We start from the raw sequence: 17,834 nt of genomic DNA, 5'->3' as shown, positions 1-17,834 counted from the left end.
TTGTTTCAACTGTCAGATTTGCTTTTGTATTTTGTGGCTCACTAATTAGATTTGGTGTGAGATAAGTAACTGATAGGATGATCTTAACCCAGATGACACGTTTGTAAATTTGAGGTACAAGGAATGCTCTTATTCTCCCTATAATACACTTTCACAGTGCCGAATTTGAATACTCCTTTTCTTTCAGGGCAAATAATCCTGACATCCTGCATTTACTGTTATAAAATGACTTAGGGTGATGCACCTGAGAAAAGCTGCCAGCTATCATACCTGGGTGTGTGTGTGTGTGTGTGTGCGTTTTCAACAAGTAAAAAGCTGTTCAACTGGTGTCTTTTCTCCACTGTAAAAATTAATCCCATAACCACAATTGTGCTCCAGCTGGTGTGGGTGGAGGACAATTAAGACAGGGTTGAGCTAGCTTCTTGTCTGAGATTCTCCTGTTTCATTGTGCCAGGCAAACAAAAAGTCTAATAAGAGATAAGAGGACATAACTGGAGAGTAGAGGAATACGGAGTCACAAGAGGACGGACCGCTGGACATGAAGTTCATCTGTCCGCCATAGAAGCTCTCCAAACACAGGTGAGTCCTGCGAACTTCGCTGTACTTCCTGACAGACTGGCATTTTAGGCTAAGGTAAGATAAGGAAAGACAAGCTACTGTAAACTACTAATAAGACACGTTAGCCCCTAGGTAACGGGTCTGACCCTTTAGCCGAGCGGTTAGTGACGTCGCCTTGTGGTACAGTGCGCACCGTACCGAATCCCGCACCGGTCAAGAAAATAACCGGTTACACTATGATAAAATAAACTTTATTAATGCCAGAAGTGAATTTAAATTATGAGGAAAATTTTGTGGGAATCAAGCAAACAATATTCGATGACGCGCACTTCCTGTAAATGCTGTTGTGCATCCGGAGGGATGGTCGCCCGTTACAAGGTCATGTGACTAAAAGAGACGCGAACAGGAAAATGTAATTGACATTTCTGAGATATCATAAAACTTGTCGTTTTATGAGCCTGAAGCCATAATTAATTTCATTTTCACTTTAGCCTTTATGTTACCAGGAAGTCCCTTTAAGGTTAAGAGGCTCTTCTTTGACGGATACCTGCATCAATTTAAAACATGAAGGTTTTATGCAAACAACGTAAAAAACAATGTCAAACCAGTTAGGACAGATGATACATATATATGGACCGGTTTCACAGACGGTGCTTAAATCAAGCCAGGATTAGTCCTTAATCCATACTAGTTAAACTAGGACATTTAAGTAGCCTTCATGAACGTATCTTAAATTTGGTTTACTTAGTCGAACACTATGGAGTCCTGGAGTAAGATAGGTAAGTCTAAATGGGAGCACCTGGGTTAAACCTCATCAGGTTAAGTATGAGCACATGCTGTTCGTCTCATGGTGCTCACAAAAACCCGGAGTGGAATCGAAAACACAATTTAATGGTATGAATCCTGAGACATAACAATGGCAGAGGCACAAAGAATTCGTTCAAAAAACTTTAGTGAGTATGAAAAAACGCTACTAAAACAAATTTTATCAAACCATCCAGTTATTGAAAGTAAAAACCATACTACTGCTACTGAGCAAAAGAAAAAGAATGCTTGGGCCGCAATTTGCAGTGAATTCAATGCAAATGAAAATGTAACCACAAGAACAGTACAACAACTTCAGGTGAGATATCTACATTATTATCAGTATTCCACATTTATCATATTCATATTTTTGACATTACTAATATTGAAGGATATCTGCCTTTAGACTCTGTGGAAGAACATTAAACTGGCTTTAAAAAGAGACAATGCAAAGACCAGAAGAGAGAGATTTAATACTGGTGGTGGGCCACCAAAAAAAGACAAGGCTGATGAAGTGAGTGACTTGCTGTCTGGAATTATTGAACCCCAGCAACCTCTGGGTGGTATACCATATGATGACCATTTGGATAGTTCAGATGAAGAACTGAGCACAAATGGTAAATATACCAAAGAAAGTAAATTGGTTACTTCCTTTAGTAAATGTATTACACGGACTGTGTCAATCTTTATTCTTCTTTCATTCTATGGACCATATGAGTTTATTTGTGTTTCTAACAGTGTTGTTTTTCCAGAGGAAAGGAATCTGAGCAGTGTGGAAGAGCCTGCAGTGTCCAGTGAGTGTGGGCCCTCTACATCTACTATAACATCCTTAAGAGAAGATGCTGCTGCCACCTCTCAACAGAGAACAAAAAAGATGACCATGCATGAAAAGTTTGGAGTGAGAACAAGTCCCCCAAGACTGAAAAGTCTTTCCACTGGTGCACTGGATGGTGTTGCTGTGTTATAGCGGAGTGCCACTTTTTTAATTCGTGGAAACTTGTGCAGGCTTTCCATCACAGGATCAGATTTGAGATAGTCCACCACCTCCGTTTCCACTGACATAGCTGCACTGGTTACATTGGCCTCTGCATCAAAGGAAAAAAAAGTCATCCTCATTGGAGGCAGCAACAGGTGGATGAGGATTGGGCGTCAGGGCTGCTGGTTCTTCTGTAAAGGAGTGGCACTCCGTAATGAGCAGCAGCTTAATGTTGTCTTTTCTCGTTTCCTCTTTCAACCAGCGGAGCCTAAACTTGGGGAGCGAGACAGCAGCCAGCAAAGCCTCCTTGGAGTCAAGAGTTGTTGCAAACCGACTTTTGATTGCGGTCACAATGATGTCTGGCAGTCCACTGGTCATCTGTGATAGTCCATGTTTAATTGTGAGGGTTTTGGCCATAAGAATTTCTAATGTTGGCTGAAGTGTTCCATAAAAACAATTCTCCTCGCCCTGCAAAATGTCTAAAGCAGCTGTGAAAGGTCTCATTATAGAACAGTATTCTTTTAGAAACTGGTACTCCCTGTCGTTCGTACATTTAATCTGAAGCTTTGTGCAGAGGTTATTGATGACAGTGAGGGGCATTTCTGTAATGCGGGCATATGCCTTATAGAATGAGTTCCACCTGGTTACAGTAGGAACAATCAACTTTTTACTGCTGACCTCTTCCAGGTACTCTGATGCTATTGTAGAGCGTCTGGCCTTTGTCCATAGTGCAGAACATTTGCCTGTAGCACTACGATACACACCCTCATCCCAGTACAAGGATGATGTCACCCAGTAAGGAGAAGTTCCGCCTGAGCTGTAGGTGTTCGGGTGAAGGTACGGGTAAACGTTAGGTGAGGGTAACCCTAAATGTTAGATGGGGGTAACCCTAACTGTTAGGTGAGGGCAACCCTACATGGTAGGTAAGGGTAACCCTAAACGGTAGGTGAGGGTAACCCTACATCAGGGGTGTCAAATCCAAATTTACTGACGGCCATTCTGGGGGTTGTGAATAAAATCGTGGGCCGTGACATTCATTACAGTGATTCTTGTTATGGTTACAACCCATTGGCTATTTATATAGCACAGACAGTTTTTTAGGATTATTGTATATTTGATTGGTCTCTTTGTACAGTAAACTTCAATACTCTGTATGCTTCTTCTCATTTTCCTGTCGGTGTGACATTCCAATTTCCCATACCTGGGGATTAATAAAAGGCAATTCAATTCAATTCAATTCATATATGACTCAGAGGTAACGTCAATGCAGCCAAACTGGCGTGTTTATTCACACAATCAAACCAAACACATGACTGGCGAGAACCTGCCAGGAGAGGGCACATGGATGACAGGACCATAACAATTATGTTTATAAGTAGGCTAGCAGGTGGATTAAATTAAATAAAAATACAGTTTGTTCCCCCTTCATATTTGTGGGTAATTCTTTATATCAACAAAATAAGATGGAAGTGCTGTCAATATAGCGGCAAGTGCAAAAACAATGTTGTATTTAAAGATAATAATAATAAAAAAAATAAAAGAAGAAGAAGACAAGTGCACAATTAAACTACATTAGCAGTCTAGCCTACAATAGGTTCAGTTTTTAACAAAATAGTTTCACAATTAAACAAAACCATTAGGCCTACTACTGTGTCTTTCAACACAACAAATTATGTTTTCTGTGATAACGCAAAATAGTCAGTGCAACAAGGCCTATCTGAAATGCATTGTAGTTCAACTCTTACCAGACACTCTGCACCTTTTCTTAGAGATGATCTCGTCTATTCTAGGCTTAATGTCCTTGGCTGTGGCCAGTTTCAATACCGAGACCAAATGCTGGTCAGTGAGTCGGGATCTGTGGGATGTCTTGTTCAGGTTCATTATGGAGAACATCTGTTCGCACGAGTAAGTGCTTCCGAACATGGACATGATGCGTGCAGCATGAAGACGGAGCTCTGGCATTGAAGGCTCATGTGTGTATTAAGGTTTTTGTTTTTGTTTTGTTTTTTACAAACACCACCCATTGGTTTCACTGATTCGCCCTGTCTAATTAAAGGTGTGTTAAATGGTGGAATTAACTGAGTGGCGTTAGGTTTGACATGCAGATGGTTGGCATGACAGAGAAAGATGCAGATAGGAAGAGATTGAAACTTTTTTTTAATTCTTTTTTTATTGAAAATGTACAAGAACAGATATGGCAACAATGACATTTAACAGGTATTTGAAAATTACAGAGATTGTCAAAGGGAACCACAACTTAGCAAACATTCATAAACAATCATAAACATAAACAGCGAAGGTGCTTTAAAAAATACGTTTTGAACAGTATGACTTTTAAAAAAATTAACAACAAAAAGACAAAAAACAAAATAGGATAAATATATAAACTATATACTAACTAGGCTGTGATGGGCTGTCCAGGGTGTCTCCCCGCCTGCCGCTCAATGACTGCTGGGATAGGCTCCAGCATCCCCGCGACCCCGATTGGGATAAGCGGCTTGGATAATGGACGGTTAATTTAACTAGGAAGCGATGAAACGGACGATCCGCTGTGGCCACCCCTAACGGGAGCAGCCAAAGGAGGACGACGACTATACGCAAGGACCTCCATGATACATGGTTGAATATCACATCCTGGAGGATGCAGAAAAGGAATGTCATAGTTACCGTTGTGTAAGCAAAACTTGAAATGAAATGCATTGCTTTCATGGAAATGATTCGATTCATACACAGCTTGTTTTTAGCGACCTTTACGTCATGCGCGCATAACGGAACCCTGATTTTAGTCTCATGTTCCGTAGGGCTTATTTGTGGTGAACACGAGGGTATATATTTCTGCCGCCGGAAATGTAACGTTCTCTTCTAGTGATCAAACATGGCGGTGAGTAGTACGTGCAATCGTATGATGGCGAGTCTTGTAGGCTTACCGCTCGAATCCATAAACATCGGAGTTATTACTCTATATTCTCCGACGTAGCATGTATGTTTGGATTTATGTTAGCTTACATGAGTCAGCTTCTGTTGTATTTTGTCATCAATGTCATAGGACAGGGTTAAACGCAGAACTCTAACGATGCTATCCGGCTAGGTGCTTCATAAGACAGTTTCTCTAAATTCTCCCAAGTCGTTGCCGTATCCCGCCAGGAAAAGAGATTCGGTTACATGAGTATGATGATGGCCTGTCCGCTAAACAACTGCCCGTTTGTTATAAAAAATGTATGTTGTGTGACAGGCTGGCAGATCCTGGATGTGATATGCTAACGCTAGCTGTCGCAGCAGGAAGGGGGGATATGTACGGGCATGTCCGGCTGGTAGCACGCTGTGGGCTCACTTGGTGTTGTAGAGAACGGGAGCTGGATTCTGAAAACAAACTATGTTTATGCAGTTTGCAAAGTTTCAGTAAACCCGTAGAAAACGATAGATTTGGTTGACTTGCTGGCGTTGGGTTGTTAGCAGAGATTTGGTTAGCTTTACAAGAGACAGTTTCGGCGTACTCATGTCAACAGCAGCTGATAAGGTAGGAGAGATCTTGAATATTACAAATGGTAATAAACTGCCTCCACAGCGCTTTACGTCCGTGAAAGTCAGCTCTAAGTGCTTTGATTTTGAAAGAAGCAGAATACAAATAAATGCCAGAAAAAGATGCGGCAAAAGGTGGTTTAAATGCATTTGAGTCGCTCAACGACAGAATGAAAACTGAACATTGCTTAGGGGCATATAAACAAAGAGATTGATTAAAACAAAAGCAGCAGACAAGGTTGAACTCTCGACGTTTTACCAGTAAAACTTGGTTGTGTTTTTCTCACATGTGCTGATGTGTCTGAAGTCTTCCAGTTTTTCCAAACAGTAATGGCTGACTCATATGTTCAGGATCAGGGCGAGAAAAAGGAGAACCCTATGCGAGACCTTCGCATCCGCAAGCTCTGCCTGAACATCTGCGTCGGGGAGAGTGGAGACAGACTGACCAGAGCTGCTAAGGTGCTGGAGCAGCTGACAGGACAGACACCTGTGTTCTCCAAGGGTGGGTAATATTGTATGGGAAGCACAGCAAGACGAAACCTCCATGGAGTTCAATCAATAATTTGCACGAGTTGTTTGATGCGTCAAGTTATTGAAATGGTGTACAAGAAAACGCAAACCTATTGTTTTTGGTTCGAACTTGACTTATTAAACTAGATGTAGTTCATACACTTCCAAGTTTGTGTGATGACTTTTTCAGAGGATATTTTGTTTGGGACACAACTTCACTGTATGAAAATGCACATAGCTGATTCTTCCATTTTTCTCTGTAGTGTATACATATGTAAGTAATATGCAACGTGAAGTCCAAATTTAAAACTGCAAAGTAATGCTTTTGTTAGAATCTAGCACTTTGATTATCACCAGATTATCTTAATGGGACAGCAGGATGGTGTAGCGAGTAGGATTCCTCTGCAGGACCCAGGAATCGTTCAGAACTCACAGTATCCCATAACATAGCATTATTTATCATTTGGACTTTTGCTTTTCTCTTATCTGCAGCCCGCTACACTGTGAGATCCTTTGGCATCCGCAGAAATGAAAAGATTGCTGTCCACTGCACCGTCCGTGGAGCCAAGGCAGAGGAGATCCTGGAGAAGGGACTCAAAGTGAGTGTGACATGTTCTCAAATGATATTTTGACAGTTCCTATTGGTACATTTTTAATAAGGGACACGAGGTGAGTTGGTGTTGTTCTCAGATTATATTTTGACCGTTCCTATTGGAACATTTTTCATGGTTAGCTATAGTGTAGTGCATCCTTTTCCCCTCTCTCAATTTAGTTGACCAATTAATTGTTTTTACTAGCTTCATGTGTGAATATACTGGCAGAGTTTTTGGAGGGTGTAGATTACCACGTGTGTTCTCCAATACATCTAGAGTCAACAGCTATTTACAATTTCATTTAGCAGACGCTTTTATCCAAAGCGATGTACATCAGAGAGTTAATACAACATAAACAAGGATCTAATCAGGGGGCAACAACGCTAGTGTGTAAAAAAAAAAAACTAGGTTCAAGTCCGATAGGACATAGGTGTCAACAGCCAGTGCACAAAAGCAATGCATAGGGGGCGTAGAAGTGATTTTTTTTAAAATTATTATTCAATTTGTAGCTACAGGATTCACTGAGGAACTTAATGTGTGTAGAGCAGGGCCTGAAATTCATTTTTCAAAATGGGGAATTCCCCCTTTAAATGCTTTACATAGAGGAGATTTATACACTTTTTTGGGGGGCGGGGGTACTGCTTCTGAGCTTAAGTACAGGTCTTACCATGTCCTATTCTTACCTCAGATTGCCTTTCCTCAGTCGCTTCCAACTCAAGGGGTTCTCTGAACTACATGCATAGTTGTAATTTGTTGTCTTTCTTTTTTTGTAACATCGCCTGTTAGTACATTTTAGAAATCGAGCAGCTAATTTCTCCATTGTTAAGTTCGAGCCATGGATGCATTGTGAGCCAGTTAGCTTGGATCTTGTTTTAGGACTGCTGCTTCACCTTAGTAATGTTACCGTTACCTGTCTGAGGATCCTGGGGATTAACATTGTTAATGTTGACATTACTGGCACCACTGTTTGCACTAGTCCTTTCGGGGTCCGGTGGTTTTTTTCTGAGCGGGTCCCACTTCAGATTATGTAGCTTTATGTTTTGGGGTCTTTCAGACGGTAAGCGACACGCCACCTGTGTAACTGCTTGGATCTGTGAGGTCTCAAATGCGCTCCTCGTGTGAATAGACAGGTAGAGAAGCGTTCCGCGAATAAACGCCAGGTGCGCTATGCGTGGTAACCATGGAAACGGCTTCTATGCACTACGGTATCCCTGTTGGTACAACTATATTTTCTTTATAGGCTCAAGCAACATATTAAAATATATTTGTTCATTCCATCCATTATCCAAACCGCTTATCCTGCTCTCAGGGTTGCGGGGATGCTGGAGCCTATCCCAGCAGTCACTGAGCGGTAGGTGGGAAGACACCCTGGACAGGCCACCGGGCCTTTAAAAAATTATTTAAAACTCCGGCTTGATAGGGCGTCCCTACAGACACAATTGGCCGTGTCTGCGGGTGGGAAGCAGGATGTAGGTAATTTTAATTCAATTAAATGTAATTATTTTAATTGAGATATATCTTCTTGAAATATTGAAAGAAAGACTATAACTAAATAACATAACTATTAACTTTAAAATTAGTTGAGTTGATTAGTTTACTGGTGAGTTTAGTTTAGTTGAGATATATAACTGTTAAGAAAATAGTTATATTTCTCAGAGAACTCACACGCAAGGATCAGTGTCGTCCATTTTGTGGAGTCACTGCATTGCACAGAAAAAAGTTAATGACAATTGAACTCTTAGTGGCGGGCAGGCATGTGCGTGAGACGAGTACGACCGCAACAGTTTCACAGGATTGCACCCATGTGTCACTCCGCCTGACAGATTGCCAGCGCCTCCCTACCCTGCCCACTTGCCTTTCATTGAAAATAAATTACTTAGGTGCATCATTACTCCCCGTCTGAAAAGTCCATTAGCTAGTGGTCCATGTTTGCTTGTCTTAAAGTTCATATCATTGAAACCATGAAGTTTGTCTGATTCCTACAGCCAACATTACACATGAAACCTTTTCACGCAACTTGGTTGCATTAATGAGTTGCATAATGTTTATGCAACTAAAGTGTTACACTAAACATTTCAAATGCAATCAAAACTACGTGCAACAGCCAATGAGATTAGTCAGAATGATGTAAATACAATGAAATGTCGGTGAATATTCATTTTACTTTCTCATGTATTGACGATTTAATTACATTTCTAACCAGCCTACGTTTTGTAGCTAAGACCAGAGTGTATACAAATTTCAAATGGCATTAAGAAAGACAAAAGCGCTGTAACTGGCAGAGCTGTTTAAATTAACAAATGTATTTCTTAAACTGATTTATTATCTTAAAATAATGTCCTCGTCACTGACATTACAGTTTTAACAAATTTCCTTGTGAGGTCCATGTCTGTCCATCGCAGTTTTAATGTAGGGTTTTGAAAACGGAACAGAACGAGTCAAATTTGCGGGGTGATGTGACATCAAAAATAGGTATGCTCTGATTGGTTTTTGCATGAACCTTTTTGCATCAGGTCGAAACAGTTTCAACTTAATGCAACTAAGTTTCTCACATCTTTTCAGTTAATTGCAAGGGCTGATATACAATGCAACTCTGATGAAACCCAGTTGCATGGGACTGAGTTGCGTGAAAAAGTTTAATGTGTAATGTTGGCCTACTGACTATGTGCCAGCAAGTAATGCTGCAACAGCAGAGGGGGCTTGTAGCCTAGATAGTGGAAGAGAGCGCACGCCAGTGTGATGTCCAGGCCGGAAGTCGGTCCGTCTGATGTGTCACTTCCCGCCTGTCCATCCCCCGTATCATACCAGTGAAAATGTTGGCTGAACATTATACATCACTAAATGTGTGCGGGAAATGTCCTGCATTATAAGTGCTAGACTTGCGGGAATCAATGAAATTATGTGCAATACCCACAATCCTGCACTGAAATTCAGGATCTTTAGAAGCTCATGTGGTTTCCCTCAAATCTGGCTACAGCTGTGTAGGTAGCCCTGTAGAAGTTGCTAATTGTCATGTGGGGCACAGTACTTTTACAGGCCCCACACTCAGGAACTCTGCTGATTGTGTTTTTTATTATTCCTGGCTCAGCTTAATATTCAAGCCTTATAGCATTTTATAAATATATAGAGCTTATAGTATTTTATAGCATCGGGATGCTAGCGTGTTGGTCCTTTGTGCCACCTGAGTGTCCTGTAATGACACTTCTGACACTGTAATTCAATAGGTGGAGAGGGTTCTGCCTTGTTGAAGTTTTCATCCAGTAAAGCGTAACACAACCACTGCAAAGATTCATGGTTCTGTTAGCATATGGGGTTGAATGGAACCAAGCATATGCACTCGAGATACTTGTCACACTGTTCATAGAATTCACCAAATAATTTTCTTCTAATACATGAATGCATATGGTGCAACCATACTGAACTACGTCATTATTTTACTATTCAGAAAGAAATTTTAGTTGTAGTTGGTGACATGTTAAAGAAAGCAAGTTAAGGGTGTCCGGGTAGCGTGGTGGTCTATTCTGTTGCCTACCAGCGTGGGGAACGCCAATTCGATCCCCATGTTACCTCCGGCTTGGTCAGGCGTCCCTACAGACACAATTTGCCATGTTTTTGGGTGGGAAGCCGGATGTAGGTATGTGTTCTTGTCGCTGCACTAGCATCCCCTCTAGCCAGTCGGGGCGACTGTTCGGGGGGGAGGGGGAACTGAGGGGAATAGCGTGATCCTTCCACGTGCTACATCCCCTGGTGAAACTCCTCACTGTCAGGTGAAAAGAAGCAGCTGGCAACTCCACATGTATCGGAGGAGGCATGTGGTTGTCTGCAGCCCTCCCCGGATTGGCAGAGGGGGTGGAGCAGCGACTGGGACGGCTCAGAGAGCGGGGTGATTGGGGAGGAAGGGGGGGGTAAAGTTATTGGAGACAAAAGACCAAGCAGCAATTTTTAAAGTGTGCTTAATTAAATAAAATTAAACCATAATTCACATTTTTAACTTGCTTTCAACAACATAGACACGAAGTAAACAGTTGTGTGATTTTAATTTTTGCACTTGATCACTTCTCCTTCCCATCATCAAGGTGCGTGAATACGAGTTGAGGAAGAACAACTTCTCTGACACAGGAAACTTTGGCTTTGGCATCCAGGAGCACATCGATCTGGGTATCAAGTACGACCCCAGCATCGGCATCTACGGACTGGACTTCTACGTGGTGAGTCACTGGAAATGTGTCTGGAGAACTAGTTGTGTGTGTTTTTATGGAGCTTGGCCTTGAACCAAAAAAAAAGTTCAACTCTATCATTGAGGTTCAAAATGGAGAAGATTTCTAATATGTATTAAACACGGTAATCTTTAAGGAACTGACTTTTCTTATTGATGGATAAAGGGTGACATTGACATAATTAGCTCCCAAATATGTGAGAAAGAACTAAATATTCACAATAAATTAGATATTAGATGGTCACTTACTTGATTGCGGTGTATAAATAAAACTATAAATATTTAATTATTGTAACGCTGCTCAAATCCTTATTTTTCAGTCAATACTTTTGATTCTATGAAACAAATTAAAACAGTTGCTTATTATAAATTGTTACTAATGTGAACTTGGGCCCAGTATTCAACAAAACAGCGATTGGTGTTAACATGAATGTTTGTGCTCAAGGTTCATTTGCTCTCCTGTTATCAGGATGTTGGGATCTCAATTCTGAGCCCTGACGATCCTAAACAGGGTCCAAGCGATGTCCTTTTTCCCCAAGGGTTCACTTCATTTTAGCTATTGAGAAGATGAATTGAGGAATGTAAAGAGAATGTGAGGGCATAGTAAAAGTAGATTTTCGGGGCGCCAACGCTACCGTATAGTTACAGCGCATGCCACTAGGTCGTAACTTGCTGCTTCGATTCCGGCTGGCAACCATTGTTGCATGTCATATCTCTCTCTCTCCCATTTCTTCCTCTTCACGCTCGCTGTCTAATAAAGAAAAAGTTTTTAAAATCATCTTTTTGTTTAATAACAATTGGCTTCAATTTAATAACAGTTATTTTGCAATTTGAAGACTTGAGTGGTCGTGTTACCCGCTTCACTGTAAGACTGTTGTTTTTCATAACTTTTACATTTGAGACATAGCTCTGAAACCACAGTGGTTTAGATTTATTGCAGAAGTAAGATGCAAAGAGTGCCGATTTTGCAAAGCCACAAAAATAGGAGTACATCTAGAGCGGGGCAGTCTATCGATATATTTATTGTGATGAAACTAGATAACGTCTGAGATTTTCTTTCTGACAATGTGATGATACAACTTAAAGGTTTGTCATCCCTTGGTCAAAGTGTGCATTACAGTAAAGTGAAATTATTTTCTGAACTTACTTGACTGTTTTGTCTTAGTGAAACTAACAATGACTGTCTACTTGCTTGGTCATCACATCCACATGAATAATGATCCTTTATAAACATTTTCTTGTGTATAAATATGTTGTGAAAGCACCAATAGTCATCCCCAAAATATCATCACATTATCGATATTGAGGTATGCAGTCAAAAATATTGTGATATTGGGCTGGTCACCCAGCTCAATGACATATTTGGCCAGACAACAAGTGGAGAATTACTTTATCCTTTGTGTTTTTAAAATAATGAGATGCTTGACAAAGATTTGAAATATTTGTGTTTCTGTGTTTAGGTGTTGGGCAGACCTGGCTTCAGCATCGCTGACAAGAAGCGGAAACGAGGCCGTATCGGTTACAAACACCGCATCCGCAAAGAGGAGTCTATGCGCTGGTTCCAGCAGAAAGTGAGTGTCTTAAGCATCAGTGTCTATTTCGTGAAACCTTTTTAATCGAAAAACAAAATATCTGCACAATGTGTGTCGTCTTCCAGCTTAAAACAGTCTGCGTCATTACACATGGAAAACAGCATGATGACAGGGATTTCAATTAACCTCATTCAACCTGAAAGAACGAAGTGATTACCTAGGCAAATTGATCCTTGATCACAGCTATTTAACATCTCCTGGTATGTTCATAGAATATCCAGGAAAGAGAGAAAGACGCTGGTGAGAACGAAGACACATTTAAACGGTAGTCCATCAAGTAATCATGTTTGCGTGTTGTCTCATATCACATTGGAATTTGTGTTAATGTCTGTCGTATGCGCACTTGATGACTGCACCTCCTGAACAAGAACATCAGTTTCCTTGCAGGAGAAGCTTTTCTGCTTTAGCCGGTCTGGACTTTTGCCGTTCATTACGAAATTGGCAGTTCGCCATGACAGAGGACGCTGCTTTTAAAGGGAATGAGGAGCTGATTTGATTAGCTGTAATAGAAGACAGCCCCCACCACTCTACTGATAATTTAATCCGTCTAATCCAGCTCTTACAACTGCGCCTCCGTTGCGCCCGATGACCCCAGCACAGCATGTCCTGAAATTAGCAACCAAAAAAAAAGTATTCGCCACACCTTAGATGACTTGCGCTGTGAACCAGCGCCAGTGCCTTCGACTGCTGTGACCCGGAAACAAGAGCCCATAGGCCCATATGACAGAAGAAGTACATTTAAGCAAAGAAAGGCTAGGGAAGCAAAGGAATTATAACATGACCAGGCTATTTAAAGGAGTCACAACCTTTGCACCAGATTCTCCCTCTTTAAATGATTTAATGTTCCATTTGATCCGGGGTTAACAGTGGCAAATCCACCAGTCAACCTTGTTCAACTGTACCAGTGTTGCTGCTGGTAGAATTAAAGGCTCTTTATTATGAGGTGGACCCCTAAGAACTTGCTCTGTCAATCAGAGGTTTGTGTAGTCAAAACTTCTACACCTGGTTTGATCCAAGATGGCAGCATGGCTATGTCAAAAATGTATATCTGGTGTTATAAAATGTGTTTCTGTATATTGAAGGATCTTGGCACATCCTTTCCATTCACTCCAGGTATTAATGTGTTCTCGTTGTCTGCATTGTGTCCACATTGTGGTCAGAGCTCATGTTTTGAATGCACCGTGCAAAGAAATCAAGTGGGTGGGAAGATGGCAAGTCTTTCTGTTGTCATAAGAAGTCATGTCAAACAAATTATCAGTTCTTAGTTTATTCTTCTCCTAATGTGTCATCAATGTGAGTATGCTGTACAGATTGTATTTAGACCTGGACTACCTTTGGAGTTGGTCTGGTGGATCCAGTCACAATGAGTGTGACCTAAATTTACAGCCTACATTCATATGTATGTTTACTTAGATACAGGCCCCGTGTTTAATTCTAGGTATAAATGGGGGGATCTTAGAGTTCTCAGATAAGACATTTTGGGGGACTTCTTTGTAAGTGTAATGTGTCTCTAGACAAAGTACTTGGAGCAGTGCTTTAAACCTTCAATGCTAAGGGCAGCAGGGGGTGCAATATGGGCAGCTTTATTACAGGAAACACAAATACTACCGTGGTTGCACAGAAATGTTGATTTGATCCAGGAATGAAATCTGCCATAAAAATTAATCCATTTATATGTGTTTCACTCAAAATTGTTTGTTTGTCATTACTCTTTAAAGGTTGATGCATTTTTTGCCTGAATTGTAAATTTTTATTCGAATTGGTTTCTAAGAAAATTGCAATAGGTATTTGAGTCTCTGTGTTTTCGTGTGCTGGGTTTGGCGACATTCGCCTGCTCAGTCAAGATGTGGTTGGAAACGACCACACCCTGGGCTTCTTGCTGGGGGTTAAATGGTAACTTAAAAGATAATTTTGACTTGATGAACATGTTAATGTGATTTTTCTCTGCTCAAAATGTCAGCGTTAACTCTCTCCATCTTCCTTCTCCTCTCTCCTCCTCTCCTATGCTGCTTTCAGTATGATGGCATCATCCTCCCTGGCAAGTAGAGGACCACCTGTTGACCTTGTTTGTAACAAACAAATAAAATGTTAAAAAAAAAACAACCCCAAAACTGTCGTTCTGCTTTATTGATGACTTTCCACACTGACATTAGCAGAATAAACCATTAGAACTTTTTTTCCCTCAACAAATAGTTTAACTCTAATTTCTATAAGTTGAGACTTGATATGAAATATATTTATTATAAATGTACAAAATTAGTTTAAAAATGGATGGAAAAAAGTTTTATTGGATTTATTTGCCATGCTAACTGTTAGTCATTAGGTTATGGCAAGAAGTTTCCATGGGTGGATATGTTTGGGTTTCATTTTGGTACAAAGCACATCAGTTCAAACTTGCAGCTCATTTGTTAACTTGTAGTGTCAGTAGTTTCCAGTGAGAAGGAGCCAACCGGCTGTGGCGAAGCAAATGAGATGGGTGCTATTTTCAGTGTGATCATCTCACTGTTAGTGAGGTGTGAGGAGGCAGGGGGGCTCTTATTTTATCCATTTATTTTCCCATGGCTTCAGTAGCTGGTCTGGAGTCTGGCAATTGTAAAGGGAATATGATGACCTTGGAGATGTCCTTTTTGTTTTAATTTATTTTCCAATGAAAAGTTACATGAATAATTTTGACATTATTTAGAAAAAAAATAAACACCCTGTGCTCAATGACAAGACGTTGATGCCCGTTCATGGCGTGGAGAGCCATATGTATGCAGGTTTACACTGAAACACACCAGCTGACTTCACTGGCGAGGCCTACTATCTGCTTGAAGGTGTTTATTAGTAAAAAATAAAATAAAATCTGATTTTATGGTTGTTGGATGGAATAAAACCCTGCTTACATGTGATCCTCAATGGCACACGATTATCACTGCTTTAAGGCCAAAAACCACTGAAGTCTTCAATAGTAAAACATTTATTTTCCAGAAACACAGTCCTCCATCCTAGAACAACAAGACTTTTTTTATATATATAGTTATCTTATAACAGCCAATGAGATTTTTCAGCAGTCCAGCTGACTAGAAGGGGAGGAACTGATGTAACCAGATGGTTGAGTCACAGGGTGATAATCAAGGACGTGTCCGGTTTTGGGGTTTGTTTCAGGACACGAGTATGAAGGAAACTCATGATCCCTGAGGGGACATGGACTCATTACAGCAGCAGGTAAAAAGAAATGTTAATAAGACAAACAATCTGATATGTGTGTAAGTCACATTCCTCCTGCAACAACACATGTGCATGTATTTCTACACAGTTATGCGTATGCTCATCTTTCAAGGAAGGCGAACTTTAGACTATTTTTGAGGCGGATTAGTTTTATGATAATCATTATTTGCATGAGTAATTATATATCACTATACTCAAAAGTGGTGTCGAATGAGGTGCTTTGTTAAGGTGCCCTCACACAACAGGTTTGGATTGTGCAGTATCATGTACTCCTGTGTAATAATACATGCCTCGCAGTAACTAGCCCTGTCATCTGTCACCTTGGATCTGCACCCCAAATTCTGTATTTCTACTTTTTAAACTTATATCAGTAGTACACATGGCCATTGAAACTATAGTTAATAGTCACGCTTATTTGCATATGAAACTGATCATTGGTTTCGGTCGTTATGCCGCTGTATTGTGTATAAGGGTGGGGACACCTGCAGTCAGTGGAGACTGGAGAGGTCACTTGGATGAGCGATGAAACGTTTCTCTCAATAAACGTGTGCAGATGAACTGATTCAACTGTTTGGCAAAGTTTCCGTAGTTTTTCGGTTTATGGATGTGGCGATGGAGGACATGAAGAAGACGAAGAACAAGACGTAGAAGAAGAAGAACAAGACGTAGAAGAAGAATACATGCGTAATATAAACTCCTTAGAGCAGCGTAAATTCCCCTTATGTGGTCATACTTAGCACAAAACACACACACACACACACACACACACACACACACACACACACACACAACTATCTATAGAGAATATGAGACGGGTGGTGTTACACACCTGTATCCACTTGGTTGTTTCGGATAGCCTACGATTCCCAGCAGCCAGGTCCTTGCGGTGTAAGTGAGATAAACAGCGGCAGAGACTCGGGATGGTTTTGATCAGATTGGCTTTATTCCGTGAAACCCTTACAAGCTCCTGTAGTCAGACAGCGCAACACAAAGCTGTATCTGCCCTTCATCTGGTAGGCAGAAGATCATTGATACGGGGCATTTAGCCGAACAAATGAGCCAAATTAGCCTCGTTGGATTGTAAATGGGTGATATTGAGTCTATACTATCATTAATGTCCTTCTGAATACAGACCCCCACCACGACCACCACCACCACCAGAGCGTCTTCAGCAATTTGTTTTCATGTCTTATACGAGTCTCACTGGGTATTCATGTGGTGGATTGCCCCCCCCCCCCCAATTAAATTGGACACCTCACAATAGCAAGAGATGGAGAGGGGAAAAAAACACAGGCAAGTAATATGTTTTTTTTCTTTTCTATATTGCTCTACATCTCTTCTTTTTTCTATTTTTTCCGCTATTTTCCTTTATTTTCCTCATTTTAATGGGACCTTGATGTGTTGGTGGGACGGTGTCGGGGCAGTTTGCTTTGCCACATGTTATGTATTCTACAGGTCATCGTCGTTGACCTCGCCTGTGTTTTTGATTTTGCATTGCCATCCTCTGGTTTGTCCTTTCCCCCCCTTTTATTCAGTTGCACTTAGAAAACATGTTTACGCTGTTAGTAACTTTATATATATATATATATGTATATATATACACTACCGTTCAAAAGTTTGGGATCACCGAAACAATTTTGTGTTTTCCATGAAAAGTCACACTTATTCACCACCATATGTTGTGAAATGAATAGAAAATAGAGTCAAGACATTGACAAGGTTAGAAATAATGATTTGTATTTGAAATAAGATTTTTTTTACATCAAACTTTGCTTTCGTCAAAGAATCCTCCATTTGCAGCAATTACAGCATTGCAGACCTTTGGCATTCTAGCTGTTAATTTGTTGAGGTAATCT

At 40.7% G+C, this 17,834-nt stretch overlaps 1 protein-coding gene across 1 annotated transcript; it reads left to right on the top strand.

Moving 5' to 3' along the window:
* Positions 1–5,162: 5,162 nt before the first annotated feature.
* On the top strand, positions 5,163–14,871 carry rpl11 (ribosomal protein L11). The gene is made up of 6 exons (XM_056298505.1): positions 5,163–5,219; positions 6,209–6,359; positions 6,860–6,966; positions 11,037–11,168; positions 12,637–12,747; positions 14,785–14,871. The coding sequence occupies exons 1-6, from the start codon at positions 5,214–5,216 to the stop codon at positions 14,812–14,814; spliced, it is 537 nt and encodes a 178-aa protein (XP_056154480.1). The 5' UTR covers positions 5,163–5,213; the 3' UTR covers positions 14,815–14,871.
* The last annotated feature ends 2,963 nt before the right edge of the window (positions 14,872–17,834 follow it).

This window comes from Lampris incognitus, chromosome 18, assembly GCF_029633865.1.
Source record: "Lampris incognitus isolate fLamInc1 chromosome 18, fLamInc1.hap2, whole genome shotgun sequence".
In the NCBI taxonomy this organism is placed as follows: Eukaryota; Metazoa; Chordata; class Actinopteri; order Lampriformes; family Lampridae; genus Lampris; species Lampris incognitus.
Note: the sequence above shows the minus strand (reverse complement) of the source record. Positions and strands in the feature narration are given on the sequence as shown.

Excerpts from the sequence above, each read along its gene's own strand:
- rpl11 (XM_056298505.1), top strand. Across the intron at positions 6,360-6,859 it reads GACACCTGTGTTCTCCAAGG|CCCGCTACACTGTGAGATCC; the intron begins GTGGGTAATATT and ends TCTTATCTGCAG. Across the intron at positions 6,967-11,036 it reads TCCTGGAGAAGGGACTCAAA|GTGCGTGAATACGAGTTGAG; the intron begins GTGAGTGTGACA and ends CCCATCATCAAG.